Consider the following 17455-nt stretch of genomic DNA (forward strand, 5'->3'; position numbering starts at 1 on the left):
TCATTTGAGTTCACCAGAATGGATAAGGCATCATTTTCCTAACCCACTCCCAAGGCAAGACAGGACAGTCCTCCCTGGTATCCCTCTCCTTTTGCAACTGCTCACAGAGGGTAATGAGATTAACTCTACTAGCTGACTACCTAAGCAAGTGGGATCGCCGATTCCTTCCTGGCAGTCTTAGCAAAGAGTGGTGGCCCACCTCCATTATCTTGGACAAGGTAGAAGGTGATGGAATAGGTCCCTCACATGTCATGTCTGCCATACCTTGAAAACAAGGCAGGAACATTCATGATGGTGGAGGAAAAAACTCACCACCTGGTTAGCAGTGCCCCTCAAATCCTGAGGGGATAAACTGGGAACATATGAAAGGGGCAGATGCCAATCTGATCCCCATTCCCAGACGGGCAAAACTCCCTATCTCCACAGGGACTGGATGGCCACATTGAAACTATTGGGGTTTTCACTAGATCCCGTCCCAAGACTGACAATCAATACCTGATGTCCAGTTGCTTGAAGGTTATGATCTGGTATCTGATGACCAGTAATCAGAGCATGGTGATGGTTGGTCAACTGGTACCCAGTGCACAGCATGCAGTGATGGATGAATAAACAAAGACCAATTCTGGCAACAAAGAGCTCACAGACAAGCCCGGACAAGTTCCATCAAGAGTGAGATCTCTGTTGTTCTATGTTTTCAGAAAGCGCAACTTGCTTATATTATTCACTAGCACTATGTTTATCTTGTGAGGGCACTGCCTGTCACTGTCATGATGACATGACTTGCTCTCAGGCACCTATCCTCACTTGGAAGGGGTTAGGAATCTATCCTTCACTGGCACTGATGACATCAGACAAAACATCAGGGATTCCTTGCCTTTTAATGATCTTCAAAATATGGAGATTGCTCTTTGTTTCTGCCCCACAAAACTGACTTTCCAACCCAGGAAGGGATCCAGACCCCCCTTGGGAATGGAGAGGGTCATTTGTAATGATGATGAGGACGTTGGGTCTTTCCTCCTTCCTCTATTAATGCAGAGACTTCCCATCAAGTCCCACACTTGATCTGTCTACAGACATAATATAGGACATTCATCCATGTGTTCACAACTAGTGCACAATATCAGGTGGGGTGTGTATCTCACTGGGCATTCCTGTGCCTGTGCTTAACCACATCCTGCAACATACTAATCAGTGAAAGAGAAAATCTTTTACCCAAAACAAGATAACTGAGAAACAAAGAATGGTATACAAAACTTACTTGACCACTGGTTACTAAGATGGTGAACAATGAACAGAAGCACCACTTGCTAAGTATGGTCCCATATCCCTTCAAAATTAGCAAATGGAAAAACAAGAAACTCAAATAATGCAATGGGGGGCGGGGGCGGTAATGGCCAAAATGACAATGAAAACAAACGTTGATGAGCAACATGGCACATGTGAAATCTCATTAAATTCTAAGGAAAAAGAATATATAGGAATTAGACTAAGATCTTTTCAATTCTGGGTCCCCAGTTACCAAATAGGGGCTGAGAATATTTAGCTTGGACAGAGGACTTGGTGTAGCATTCTTAACAGTAGCAGGCAATATATTACTGCTATTAAAATAAGTACATATGGAAAATAAGAGCACACATGAACTCCAGTTTCTTTTACAGCAAAAATATGCACTTGTACCATGACATGTCAAATCCTGAATGCAGCCCCTGTGTGGCTGGTGGAAACAAAAAACAAACTTGAATTTGTACATTTATGATGATTTGATCTAGTTTACTTCTCATGTATAAGTGCAGTGACTGCAAGCATGTTCATTCTTTGCCTTTGATAAGAGCTAAAAGAGCCGCTGTGACTCAGTGGTTTACACGTTTGCAATGTGAGGAGTGCAAATTCCAATCCATCCCCATTCAGGCTGGGTCAGACACTGTGGTGTGTCCATATGCAATACACGTTATCCCAATTCTTTGGGGACAAACACCGACCAATCAATGAATTTCCCACTGATAATTAGATTGTGGACACCACATCAAAAACATCTCTTCTAGAAAATAATTTTACCAGTAGTGTTGATCGATTTAAAATTACCCAAAGTAAATTGTCCATTTCAATTAAGAATGTGCCACAAAGTCCCATTGCAAGCCAGAAACAAAACTACAATAAAATTTGGTTTTAAAAAACAACGTACTGTCTTTCTAGCATTTAGGATTTTTCCATTGAAACATTCATGGTACCCTGGGAGCATTTTTTCAAAATGAGATGCCATGGTACTCTGATTTTTCAAAGAGTTTATATTAAAATAACACAAAATTCTAAATTGCATCTATGAGTGACTATTCCACATTAAAAGAGTCTTCCCTAAGTGATAAATATATTTTACTTAACAACCTTATTTATTCTTCACTCCTCAAATTTCTTTCAAGAGTTGCTTCCAAAACATGGAATGAAACTTTTCAAATTGGTAATTATTTGATCCTCACCTTTTTTGAGGGGGGTGGGGTAAAAAGCTCAATGGTTTAAATTTACCAAGGGCAGATTTTCACACTACAGTCATAAAACCAAGCATCAATAAAAAAAATGTTAGACTGCATTACTAGATTAAAATGATCTCCTTTGAAATAGTCAGTAGTGTGAAGTACTTCCTAACAGAGCATGAAATTTCAAATGGGAAAGGAAATTACCTGGTATTCCCTCTGATATCTCAGTTGTATACTTTTCATCAGAAAATTCATCCATCTATAAGGAAAATAGAAATTGTTAATAGTTTTAATTAGGTGTTCCTCATCAAGCCAAAAAGTGTAACACAGTAACAGTAAGCTTAACATTGTACTAACATCACTGCCGACAAAAGTTATAAAATCTAAAAAAAATATATTGATAACACACATCAAACAAGAGCAGCTTGAAGTTCCATACGCTTGACAAACAGTGTCATAATTTTAGATCAAAAATCTTTTGGTGTATTTCATTATTATCCTCCAATGTAATAAGTAGACATTGTCAAAATTTCTTTGAATGAACATCCCATATACATTTTTTGATTTCCATATTTTTCACCACATTACTCATTTTGTTTAGGAATTATTGATACGAGTGAGAATGTCTGCATTCTTTGTGGAATTCTTCTCCATGGACTATCTTAAAGAAAAGACCCCACCCACACACACACACACCTTTGTTGAGTCTGTCTTTAACCATACATACCCACTTATAAAGTCAGGTCAAACTGCAAAAAACAAAGATCCTGATCCGCTTTAGTATAATACACCTGCAGAATATGCAACAGCAGATCTGGGTCTATGCAGTCTGCAGATGGACCCACCTTATAAGTATATACAGTACTTTGATATAATGTAAATGACTGTATCACTGAAGTTAATCTAAAATGCACTGATCTTACTCTAAGGTAAGGAAGGACATAATAACCTGAATTCCAAAGTGAATGATATATCAAGCTACTGCCATAGCATGCTTCACAAAGACAAAATGTAAATGTAAACCAGATAAACAACAGAATATATGTAGGAATTTTTAGGAAATCTGAGTGAAAGGGTGCTTTATTTCATCTGCTCCAAGGCTTAGCACAAATAAGGTAACCAGGACATTGACTTCCTTGTCCATCTCATGACGAAATTGTATACAATATTACAGCATCAAAATGCACTACGCCACTTTATGACTTCAATCAATCAATCATGTGACAAACAAAATCAAGACAATCTGACTTGCCACCAAACAGAATCAAAATCTGCAAGATTTTTCAATAAAACAAAGCTTTCTTACCTGGCTCACAATGGTAGGCAAAATATCTTACAATAATATTTTTACAGCAGGTTTCCTGTGCACTACTTCAAGCTGCCTTTGGCATTCATCAAAATATTTAACTCCTGCTCAATAGTTGCTAAACAAGCTAATAGCAACAGCTGTCTGAAGAAACCATGGCTTCTCTGTATAATAATGGCAATAGAAAACATTTGGCAAAGACCAAAATGTTACAATTTTTTAAATGAAACCAATTTTTTCTACTAAAATGTTTTTTCAAGAATACTTTAAAAACTTCTATAACCTTATGTGAACTACTAGTACCTCACAAATCCAGCCCTCCCAGGTTAAAAACGTTTTGATAAAAAGCTAAAAGTTATCTGCCCACCTAGGTGGCAGTCAGGCAGAGTAATCTTCCCTTGGTTCTGGGATTGGTGCCAAATCACAAGGATATTTCAGTTGCTATTGGTGTGAAAGGCACATGCTCTATATTGATGTAACAGAGAGGAGGCTAAGAGGATGTATTTTGGTGTGTTTAAGCAAAAAGGGTGTTGAAATGTTGTCTGCTTTCTACAACAGACATTAGAAGAATGTGTTCCCACCATGGAGAGTAGGATTAGCATCAAATCCCATCATTAGTCATTCTCTTCCAGGAATGTAACCAAGAAAATGCTTAGAAAGGTGTATCTGTATTATGATTAGGGGAGTATTATCAAAGATACATCTTACTCCAAAACTTTGTTCTTCAAATACATTACCAGAACATAACATGTTAGAAGAATAGCTATAAACTACAGGAAGTTACTTATCATTACCTCAAAGCTGGTCCTTGCTCTGGTTTCCTAACATATGAGAAATAGCTTTGAGTCTAATGTGAGATGTCTAATATCAGTCTGTCAAGCTTCATGAGCTGATATACACAAGAAACTGACACTGACACAATTCCTTGTGGTCTGAGATGATGACCAAATGAATCCATTTTGAAAGAACCTGCACAGAGACATCATCCTTCTCTTCCTTGAATGGTATGAATAAAAGATTTTACTCTCTTTTGAATAGGTCAGTATATTTCAGATACCATTTCAATATCCTGACAATTATTGGAAATGCAAATATAGAAAAGATCCAGTGGATACAGCAGTTTCAAAATAAAATAATGATTTTCCACAAACAATAGCTTGTTCTAGGCAATAAATACAGGGCCTGTCATGAGAGAAAATGAAACATCATAGCAGAACTAAATGCATGACTCTATAGATAAGGCATGAACTCATTCTGAATGCTAGGGCTAGAGTAACAAGAAAGCAAGTTTTATATGAGAAATAAGTCAGTGTGGGTTCAGACAGTGGTTCAAGAGTTGATTTGTTTAACAACATTAAAACCCAATAAAGGTTCCATTTTGGACAAAGGGTCAATGCATTCAGTCAGGACAAGTCAAAATTTGCAACCAGGCAGAAGAGGTCTTTGTTGTGGTCTATATCCTCCATTCTCCCTTGTACAAAATAATGCTCAGCTGGTGTGTTTTTTGGAGAGATAATTTGATGCCCAAGACATGGAGTGTGACATGATTGGGTCAATGTCTAGGGTGAACAATCAAGGACAGTGATATCTATCAGTTGGGAGAGTCATGAACTCATGAACAATGCCCTTGAAAGCAAGCCTCAGGAATTTCTGGGAAGACGTGGATGAGAAAATGAAGGCACACATCCTAATGTCTACACTGACCACTAAGGGTCAATCTTGGATGTCACTATGGGCTGAACCTAAGGTCTCTATCTTAAGTTTAGTGACCATATGTTCTTTGAGTAACATTAAGCTATGTTTGTGTTCCAAATGATTGCTACTGCCCTTTGCCGGATGAAAGAGACTAAGATAAAACATTCATGTCTTCTTCCTACCAGGATTTCAGAAAATTCAACATGAGCATAGCATTATTTTCTGAGTCAAAAAGAGTTTGGTTGGGGGAGAAACTGAGCTTACAAGCTATGAAAATGCTAATGGAAAAAAGGACAAGTCAAAATGTGTAACCAGGTCAGAGATGTCTCTGTTCTGTTCTAAATCCTTCTTTCTATGATGGCCCAATGTGTCTGAAATCATAGATGAGCCAGAGGTGTTTAGTTGCAATTTTTAATATGAAGGCTTTTAAAGAAATCCTGTTTCTCTATTAACAACACTGAAAGAAGTCTTTCTAGTTTCTGTCATAAGCTTTCAAAGTGGTGAGTCTACTTCAATCAGTGGTTCTGTCCGCCACTTGTTCACATAAATGTTTCTTTCTGAGTGCCTGTTGAATACTGAGTCAAGAGTAAAGGCTCTGTATTTTTGGAATGGCTGTATGTGCGTCTGTTTCAGTAGGCTTGAAATGGCCAGGATTTTCCTGGGTACCTCCACCATAATATTCAAGAGGTTGTTCATCTGAGATATCTCCCACCCGAGGAGATCCATAGAATAAATCTGCACTCAGGTTCCCTTGATCTATGGATCTTATGGCTGTACACACTGAAATCATTCCAAATCAGAAAAAGGGTGTCAATTGACAAGGTTGGGAGCTTGATATTCCATTTTGTAGCAAAGAGGTCAATTATGGGTCAACACCCAACCAGTGCAGATTCAAATGAAGACCAAGGATCTGTGGGGTGTAACAACTATTGTGTGAATCACTTGATTCCATCAAGACCACAACTTCACAAGGACAATGAGCCTGCCTTGTAAGTTGTGGACTTCAATGCAGATTTATCAACAGCAACACCACTTAATGAAATTTCATAATGGAAGGCAGAGGTCTGATTGTTCTCCCTTTGGAGAGAAATGATGGCAGTAGAGTTGTCAGAAAGGATCACAGCAACATTTTCAGACAGCATCTCCTGTTGCACTCAAAAAGCATTCACAAGGACTATCATCTCCAAATGCTGATGTGCATCGACTGTACCTGAAGGGGCAAACCCATCCCAAATGGGTGCAGGGTAGCATGGGCACCAAGTCATTCATTGTGATGTTCATACAAACTGTAATTTCGAACAGTTGGTTCTGAAATGGCATGCTTCACATAAGCTCTGAGTTACTCCCATTTGCCAAGATCGAACGTCATGTTATCTGGACACTGAATATTTGGTCTATTTGGCAAATTTTCAAGTACCACTGAGGTACAAGGATCATCTACAAGTGGTCTCATATGCAGATGTCCCAGAGTAAGATTATTTGTTGAGAAGGCTAATGGGCAAAGGAATCCTTCCTTGAAATCCACTCTCCAAGATGACACAAGATATCATTAGGCTGCTCCACATGGCACAATGTTGAGGGATGCACACTTGACTGTGAAAGTTGTTTGAACTCCATGCCCGGATGAGTAAAAAACTGGGATACAACAAGATCAGACCTGTACTTACTGGTAAGGATTCCAAGTCAATGTCGAAAGCAGAGATTATATATCTTTGTAGAAAAATCCTGATTTTAGAGGGAAGACAATCTCATGCTTGAGACAAGAAATGTGAAATGTTTGTGTCAGTGCCTATGGCAAACACCAAGGCTCAGTGTTAAAATATCAGTTGGGAGAGTTATGAACTGGAAAACAATGCCCCTGAAAGTGAGCCTCAGGAATTTCTATGAAAAACTGTGTATGGGAAAAGGAAGGCACCTATCCTGAAGGTCGATGATGATTATTAAGGGTCACTCTTTGATGTCACTATGGGCTGCACCAAAAGGTCTCTATCCTGATCTTGGTGCCCATATGTGCCGTGAGAAATGATTTCTTCTGCCCTTTCCTGGAGGAAAGATCCTAAGTGAAACAACGATGTCTTCCTCTAACCAGGATTTTAGAAAATGGGAAACATAAGCATATCATCATTTTCTGTGGAAAAGAGTTTGGTTGGGAGAGAAACTGGGCTAAACTGGTCCTTCTCTTATTGCACTCATTGCTCTGAGAAAATGAGCCACAGCCAATAAGTACAATCTGAAGGAGGATTCCTCTGTTGGGAGCACTTTAGTGGGGTCTTTTCTGCTTCTCTCTGAAATAAATGATGGATGCTGGGTTAATGGCACTGAGTGAGACCTACCTTTTACAGCAGCCTGTCTCCTGATCTCCTCTTTATGGCCATGGAACAAAAGACTGGAAACAGTAGCTGAAATCTATGAGCTTCCTTGTGATGATCTCTCCGTAGCATGGATGACAACAGGAAGGCGACCCACTCAGCATGCTGAAGGTTAATGAAGTAGCTGTGAAATTGGAAACTAAGTGCTGTACTGCCATCTTAAGTAAACAAGCCAAATGCAAGTATGATGGGACCAGGACTGGTGATGGAACAGTTCAGTAGCAGTCCCCACTGCCATCAGAGGTCACATACTGGGGATTGTTGGAGGCTTGATCACCAAATCCAGGGCAAGTTGTGATATGCATATGTGACAAGCTGAGGCTGGAAGTGATGTGGCAAGATGCTGGACACTGCTGCCTTCATGGGTCTGGGTCTGGATATGTTAGGAAGGTGCATCATGTTACCCAAAGCCAGTTACAATGAAAACAAATCAGGACAATGCTGAAACTGGACAGCTCAAGGTACAAGTCCAGCCAGTATCAGGTTATGAGGTCTGGTACTGGTTACTGAAGGATACATCAAAATAGCCAGTACTGTTGTGTACATGCCATATTGCATTCTCCAGGTTTGGTCCACATAGGCAAGTGTACTGTGTCAGGACTGGCCGAGGAAGCAGTCAAGTGCTTGTCTGACCAGAAGAGAGTATTGACAAAGTGGGCTATGATGACATTGGAATTGTGCTAGGGTCCTGGGGTGACAAAATGGGTACAATGACAGTACAGTTGTGTGGATGGCCTGAGGTGGCAAAGTAAGTAGCAATGATAATTGAATTGCATGAGGGGCCCAAGGTGGCAAAGAATGCCAGATCTTTTTTAACTGATGACTACTCTGCTGTAACTGATTGCAAAATCAAGTAGTTCGGCATCTGTGTCAAGACTGATAGCATATGTTTTGCTTGATGACCATTTGCTGGCTGTCTCACTTTGGAACAATTGGCTGACTAAAGTAATTATCATCTGTTCCTGTCCACAAAACACAAATTTTACAAGTGGTTTGACTGGCACTCTGTACTCACTATCACAAAAAAATATCGCAGACCTAAGTCTGTTGGGGCATTAGTCAATGCCAGATCTGGGTCTGCAAACAACAAGGGTATTATGGAACTGTGTCTCTCACATGTAAATTAATCCTGATGCATATGTGTATATGTGTTAAAACAGCACAACAAAAAATCTTAAAGCTATAGTCCCAGCTAGGGATACATGTTTGTAATGGTGGAGCCAAGGTGACTCCGTAATTAGCATGCAACCAGAAGTATGCAGAATCAAATCAAACACACTATGATGCATCCCTGGGAAAGGCACCTTATTCCAACTGCCTCAGCATGATATAACCTTTGTGTGTTGATGTGCCATTTGACACAGAACAAACAAAACAAACTGTGTAAATATTTGCTCATATGGAGCAGACCAAAGACAAATCTTGAATTGTAAACAGAATCTTACATTTTAAACAATGTCATGATTTATACCTGTGGTTGTTCTGGGCAATAAAAGTAGTAATCTGGGTTTGCTGGGACAGGTCTGAACCACTTGAAAACAATTTCTTGGAACTTGTTCCTGATAAGGTTATGGAGGTTGTCTAGTGCTTCACATGACTGGTCTAAATTCAGTGAAGGGATGTCCAACTTCATTGTGGTTCTAGGAAGCTGCAACGCATATGGTATTTGAGACTGAGGATCCGGTTCTCTGGATATAAAATAAAATACATTTTGACCTCTTCAAAAACTTGCATGTTCACTTTCAATGTACAAACTTTTACTTCAGTGCAGAATTCTCCATGGATCAGATATTGATAAAAAAATATAGTACTGAAGGCGAAGTAACCAAAACACAGCCGCCAGATTCAGACATTGTTTTATGCTATGTTATATATTAAACAAGTTATTATCCACTGAAACTAATTCCCTGATACTCAATGGGTGTGTTACAAGTTGCAGAGCAGTGTTAATCAAAATTATCAAGAGGATGGAGCTGACTTCAATGATTTGTTGTATAAAGGGTGATATATTCTAATATTTTCCGTATGACATATCCTAATGATTTTTTTTATAAATAGTGACATATCCTAATGATTTTTTAAATAAAGGATGACATATCCTAATGATTTTCTGAATAAATGGTGACATATTCTAATCATTTTCTGTATAAATGTGATATATCCTAATGATTTTTTGGGGGTATAAATGGTGACATATCCTAATGATTTTCTGTATAAATGGTGACATATCCTAATGATTTTCTGTATAAATGGTGACATATCCTGATGATCTTTTTTTGTATGAATGATGACATATCCTAAAGATTTTTTATGACTGAGACTCCTCCTTTACAATTAAGTAAAATAGTTTAAACAGTTCATTATATTAGTGTAAGCAACCTAATCAAAAGTAAAGGACGGTTCTCCAAATGTTTTACAATTTCTTCTAACATTGTCAAGGTTATTTCCAATGAAATGCAAGCCATTCCTCCACTTCCCTAAAGTGTATTTCTCTCTTTGTTTTACAACTGTGTTTGAAAACATAATTTAAAAAACAAAACTCTTCTAAAACAAGTCAAAAATATAAAGCTCACAAAAAATTATTTTGGCAAATAAACAGTGCTTTCAGAAAATAAGCAGAAAATACAGTGTGTAAGAAATACTATTTCAGTGAAAACAAAAATCAGAAAGGTCTATCTTTCTTGTGAACCTGACCAATTGCACTACCACGTACAGTTCACTCTGAAGTCAGTTACAACTCTTTTTAACTCGAACTTCAACTTCAGTCCAATTACAAAACTTTCAAATTAGAACAGTGTGTGTGTGTGAGTGTGTGTGTGTGTGTCTGTGCGCACGCACACTAGTGGTTTTGGACACCTCAAGACAATTGTAGCTGTACAAAAGGAAAAGCTCAAAAATGTAAAACTGAACTGCACAAAAACATTTATGGAAGATAAACCCCTTCAAATAAATGCAAACATAATGTACAACAAGACAAAATACAAAATGGAAAGGTGTTCAAATCCTGTAAAATGTATATAAATTAAAAGATGATGGTAACCTATGTAATATCCTTAAATGCACATGGTCAAAATTTTGTTTATAAGCCACATTCCCTCAAAAAAAGTCTAAGATTTTCTTAGGTAGTACATCATCATACAGTTTCTCTTCAAGTACACATCAAATACTTCTGTCTAAACTCTCAGCAAGTGACACTGTGGACACTGGCATGGTATGCAGTCTGGTCAAGGTTTACTCTTCAGGAAGTATGTCTGTGTCCAATATGTCACAATAACACCTGATCTCTGATCTGTTCTATACGAGGAAAGCCACTCTCCAATAATGAGTGGGTGCTAGGCTAGATGGGACAAAACATTATCACAAATTACTGAAATGGCACTGCAATAGATTTAATTGATTCTTGTAAAAATGCATCCCAGTAAACATGAACATATTGCTTAACTTACAAATCTCCATCTTCCATGTCCATGAATCTAACCGAGCTCCTCTTCTCAAACATTTCCTCCCTGGCTTCCCCATTTTGTTCCTTCCTGGCCTCATATACAAGATGTTGTAGGTGTCCACATGTGGCATGTAGAAATGTGGTGATATCCATCTCCATTGGCAATGACTCCTCACAGATATTATTGATTGCCACATCCACATCCTGAGCATCTAAGGTGTACCCTTTCTGCAAACTTCGGAATACACCTAGCAAGCAGATACATTTGTTTAATGAAGATTTGTTTTAAATATTCATAGTTTATGATAGCTTTGCAACAATTTCTAATAAATGATAGAAGACACACTTGTTGTCTGATGCGGCCTTTAATGAGGAGATAACTGAGGAAACCTCTGGAAACCACCAACTCTGAATGGGTGAGTACATACTCCTGCATGTGCTTAACTGTAGAGTCAACTGAGACCACATCAATGCAAAGCAAATGTGTTGATCTGTGTAATATTTACTGTGAATCTGTCTCTATTACCTTGATGAAGAGTACTAAATTGAAGTAATGTTGCTACTGGCCTCATCACACAAATAAATCACTCTCCATGAAATCTTTGTTATTTTCTTATATATAGAATTTTGTTTGTTTTTGCACCTACCTTTGCCTGTTTTTATTTGGGGGGAGGAAAGGTGTAAATCTGTAACAAGTTTATACTCATATAATACAAAAAATTTAAAAGAAAATCACCCAGAATACTAACAAAGATTTGCACTCACCAAACTACCAAGAAAACTTAACCCCCTTCCCAAATACCATGAAAGAACATACAACTCAAATACACAAGTATTTATTTAATGAACATACTCAATGGCAGTATCAACCAAGACTTCAAGCTGAGTCCACCCTTGGCTAAAGGATAAAATTATAATATTGATTAATCAGAGTTATGTCTAGTTTTATCAATATATGGCTGATTACAGGAATAATAACTACATGATAGCTTTATGCCCAGAATGTGGCTCTATTTGAAGGTGAAACCAAATGTTTCCTTTGCATGAAAACTTTATTGCCACATACAGCTAAAACTGCTTTGATAGGCATGATTTTGAAATTGGTAGCAACATTCGCAACTTAAAACAATTACCCCAAATAATACCAAGATTATTTTGCAGAACCAATACCAGCTAAAATTCGTCAACCCATCCCTATCCTGACAAAATTTTAAATTGTGACACCCACCCTCAAAAAAATAAAAGTTTACCTACAGAGCACTTTAATCTATTTTTTTTTCTTCTTTCACAAAACCAATTTAAAAACGGAGTACAGAGCCCAATCACAATATTTACAGTGTATAAGCAATAAATATATTTAAAATAAACGGTAAAAAGACTATTTTCATCCAAGAACGCTCTGGTGGCCTAGTGGTTAGAGCATCCGCCTTGGATACGGGAGGTCGTGGGTTCAATCCCCGGCCAAGTCATAACAAAGACTTACAAAAATGGTACTAACAGCTGCCTTGCTTGGCACTCAGCATTAGTTGGTGGGACATAATGCTACATGTCTGCAGCATGATGCCCCAGTGCTAGACATCACTATAAACTGTCACACTGCAAACATCGTAGTGATATGACTGACAAATTGTTAAAGCTACGTTAAAAATCCAAATCACACATACACACACACATTTTCATCCAATAATAATAGCTATATAAAACAAATCTTTTTGTAACAAGTATCAGGGACTGACACTCTACACACCAATAAGAATTTCCAGATATCCAAGAAAAGACCACTTTTCCTTCTTAAATGCTGAGTATTGAAACCATCTCTGATATTCTTAAGCAACGATTGATTTTCAAGATGGCCATAATGGATGTAAGATAAGCACAATTTTCATTCAGAGTGTACCAGATATCACAAAAAACTTTTGGTGAAAATGTTTTTGGTTTTTGATGTGGGGAGGACTAATTTTAAATATGTAATACTTACCTGTTGCTAATGCATAGCTGGTACTTTTCTGATCAGAAAATACCCTGACAATATGATGAGAATTTGTCCCCCAGGTAGGATGAACCTTTCTAGAACACAAAACTGACCCGTGTCCAACCCACCAATACCTTGCCCATGCACCCACCCTTCATTCTTTTAAGGTTGCAGCCTAAACTAGCAGGATATCAGTGAGGGGCAGAAGGGAATCTGGCAATAGCAACAGCTAAGTATTACATCATTAAAATTAATCTGACTACTTCCCCACCAAAAAATCCCCCTATACTTTAATAATATCAGTAATACAAAACATGTTGCCACTGCATAGCTGAATTTGTCAATTCAGTGGGAGGCCAATACTCTTACAACTGGCCTGTAGAATAAATTACTGCTGGATGGTATCTACATGGGACACATTCTGAGCAACAACAATCAGACCAAGGATAATATATCTTTACTTTGATAAGCCAGTAAGGGAAGGAACAAAGAGGAGAAGGTGGTCTGAGGTCACCACAAGGCAATATTCATCACATTCTCCAGGCATTAAAGAGTTAAACAGGCCACTAAGGTAAAAATGGCTCAAACTGCATGAGCTTAATTGAAATAATGGAAGCTGGAAGATCAGCTAAACCCTTAACGGGAGAAAAAGATGTTTCCTACTCTTTCTTTTCCTTTTAGAAGCTCCTAAACAAGAACACAAAGCTATAGCTGAACAAAAAAGTTTAACAGGATCATCGCCAGCATAGATATAAAATTACATCTTGAGATGGAGCAAGTTCCAATTTGTATAGGTTGTGTAGAAGACCCAGCCTGATCACTAAGGACCAACAGTATGACAGACCTACTCTCCAGCAATCATCAGAAAAGGAAGATTAGGATACCTAGTGAATGTTGGGCTGAGCAACCTTTCTACTGCAGCCTTTTAAAGAAGGGAGTACACATTTTTTTTTAATTGCACAAGATTCAAGTGATGGAAGAACACAGGAGAGCCTAAATAGAAAAGGAGATCTTGAAACAGCAGTATCCTCCTTTATGATAGAAAGGACCCAGCTACTGCCCTAATGCCAGATCAAGCTTCTGAAAAGCAGTCTAGACTGGCACATATGTGAGGCAGTGGGAGAGGGACACATTACAGGAGACTAAACTTTTGAGAAAGCACCTTCATTGTAACTAAGGAACAACAAGAGATCTGGTTAAGAGTTAGTCCCAGAATGTTTATCCAAGCTGGAAAGAAATTCAGTGTCATCTGAAAGCTTAGGAATAGATCACTTGGCAAAAGACAGTAAACCATATTTAACGCTTTGTTGAAAGACCAGATCTTGTCCTCCTCTGCTGCCTTTACTGATGGATGGGAGGAGGTAAGGGACTGGAATGAAAGGCATACCTTTTCTGTATCAAGCTCATGAAAAATGAAAAATGATGAGGACAGAAAGGATATCTTCATCCTGTTATCACTCTTGGGAGACAGGACTATGCAACCCATTATCCTTCTGTTGCCAGGGAGATTTGGGAGTAAGAGGGACCCCGAATATGTAAATCCCAACATGAAGCTAGCTGATTGACCCTAGCAGCAGGCTCAGCAGATGGGAAAGATTGACTCTCCTCCCTCTTTTAACTAAATTTGGTGAAAGAAGGCCCATCCCCAAACTTCTTTTTTGACTCGAGGTCATAAGAGGAAAATGCTTCACTATAGCCAAAAGCACTGACCTATCAATCATGTGGCCAGTGTTCTGAAGACCAAGGCTGCATGCAAGGAATGGGCCAATCATTTCCCTGCAGTGGAAGGCCTCATGTCCCCTAGGAATTTTTACGGATTAAAGAAAGAAAAGGTGGGGCATGACTTGATCCTAACCCCCTCCCTGGTCTGGCATCTGTATACTGATTCCTAATCCCCAGAAGATGAAACTGCAGTATGAAGAGAAGGGGGTCTTGATCTGATCCTTATCTTTGTACCAAAGGGGATCCAATGCCCAGTGACTGCTTACCAATCAATGACCAGTGATATGTGCTGGTACCCAGTGCATGGTGGCTGGTCAAAGACTGATCAGGTACTTCAGACTTGTATCAAGTCCCTTACCCATATCTAACAGACTTAGATCTCAGCTCTCCCCTTAAATGATGGCTTTATCCCATCAAGATCAATGTACCCTGGGGACTAAAAGAGTGCTGCTCCCCCCTCATGGAGGTAGGGGGCACAGCTCACTTTCAGAATGCACTGAGCTGTGGGCAAGTACCAGCAGTGAGTATTGCTCCCATTCATCATGGGACAGGGGCAACCTCACTCTGCTTTTCTACACAAAAGAAGGTGCTTATCCTCCTTAAGTGGAGGGCACAACCCACTCTTTGTCCAACTGGACAAGAGTGAGTGCTACTCCTCCCAAATGAGAGTGTGTGACTCACTCTCTTAAGAGGGGCCAAGTAACGGTAAAAGTCTCGAGACAGTGATAATCCTTCCCTGAAACCCTAAGAGGAAATCTCTGACTGAATTTCTGTAGAAGATAAGAAAGGAATTATCTTCCTTAAGTGCAACTGGGTTTGGCAAGGTCCCATACCTCACCCAACCAGACACATGCCAGTGGGATGGGCATCCCAGTGGGTTTTCCTGTGGTAGACCCACCCACACCTGCCTAGCCACTGCTGAAATAGAGTGCTGTAATAAAAGAGTTATCAAAAAAAAATTCTATATAAGTAAAAGTATAAATGTATTTGCATGGACTAAAATCTATGCTTATATGGTAACAGTAAGATCTCACCTTCCCTAGGTGTTGTCTCAGAATTAAAACAATCACTGATGTCTGAAGCAAATAGGAAGCCATGCTAGCTGAAAATGAATTGGTATTTGATAACTAAACACACAACATAAAGGGAAAAACTCGTGTGCAAACTACCTTCTGAGAAAACAATAGCAAACATCACATTAAAAGAAAATTTTAAATGTGATGATTCATTACTGTAATAAATAATAACCACAATCAAGAGAATAAACAGAATCAATTCAAGTCTGCAGACCAAATTTACTTAAGGCAATAAAACCACCAAAAATGCTAAAGATAAGTAAAAACTGACGATGACCAGTCTTATCTGAGAACTGGCGATGACGAATTTAGCAAAACCCAGTTTGGTAAGATTTATGACTAAAAAAAATACTATCCAATACTAATTATGAGACTGAACTATTATTTTGTAATCAAACCGGCAATATCAAGGTAAAAACTGGCAGGTGACCTGCTTTTCCAATATAGAAATAGCACAAGACACATTTAAAGAAAATGTGAAATATAAAGATTTGTTACTGTTAAAAAACAAAAAACAATACTAGTTCAAATTTAGCAAGAATAGGGATACTTACTAAATACCTGCCCCAGCTAGAAATAAGTTCTCGACACTTAAGTTCTCCACACTCCACAGTTCTGCTAACATGCCTATGGGGTAAGAACCTAATTGCAAGGTGATGCCAAATGTAACCAGGAAAAAATTATAACAGCTCTCTTGAGAGAGCTCAATTCAAACAAAAAATTCCAGATCAGAGGTAATTCCACACAACAGAAATGATGCACACAAAGAGAAAATTCAAACTGCAATAAAAAAACATGTAACAAAGGCAATTTCTCTATAATGTAGAATTTAAGCAACCTGTATTGGCTGTGACAGGAAAAAGAATCAACGACATGTAAGCAAGGTATCTGTAAGATGGATCAGGTGTGATCTTGTGTTTTACAATCTTCTGGTTCACACCATAACTCAAGGAAAATTTTTCATCATATGTCAGGGTATTTTCCACACAGAAAAGTACAATCTATGAAAAAGCAACAGGCATTGTATTACTGATATATAAATCCTGTGTCAATCTCACCATCTATACAGAAGGAGTAGTGATAAGATTTTCAAGATGGCCCTATTGGATGATAAGCGTTATTTTTACTTAGGACCAACTAAACATAATAATCTTTCTTCCAAAACCCATGTTATTATCACCATCCTTTCAGGAGGGGTAGGGATAACAAGAATTTCAACAAGGCAACCATGGAAGTCAAATTGGAAGTAAGATCAGCACCATTTACATTTAGAACCAACTAGACATCATATGAAGTCTTCTGGTGAAAATCCCGTGTCAATATGATCATTCATTCAGGAGGAGTAAAGATAACATGAGTTTCAAGATGGCTGCTGCAGTGGCTATACTGGTGTCAGATTGGC

At 38.5% G+C, this 17455-nt stretch overlaps 1 protein-coding gene across 4 annotated transcripts in view; it reads right to left on the minus strand.

Moving 5' to 3' along the window:
* The window catches only part of LOC149807091 (KICSTOR complex protein SZT2-like), a 338108-nt gene that overhangs the window by 148385 nt on the left and 172268 nt on the right, over positions 1-17455 (minus strand). For all 4 annotated transcript variants that reach the window (XM_089961812.1, XM_089961821.1, XM_089961796.1 and 1 more), the window contains exons 24-26: positions 11288-11531; positions 9313-9529; positions 2676-2730 (exon numbers count right to left, since the gene is read on the minus strand). In XM_089961812.1, the coding sequence (XP_089817938.1) occupies positions 2676-2730; positions 9313-9529; positions 11288-11531 (516 nt within the window). The remainder of the gene's footprint in view (positions 1-2675; positions 2731-9312; positions 9530-11287; positions 11532-17455) is intronic.

Source organism: Sinohyriopsis cumingii, chromosome 1 (assembly GCF_028554795.1).
Source record: "Sinohyriopsis cumingii isolate HCF-2022 chromosome 1, ASM2855479v2, whole genome shotgun sequence".
Taxonomy (NCBI): domain Eukaryota; kingdom Metazoa; phylum Mollusca; class Bivalvia; order Unionida; family Unionidae; genus Sinohyriopsis; species Sinohyriopsis cumingii.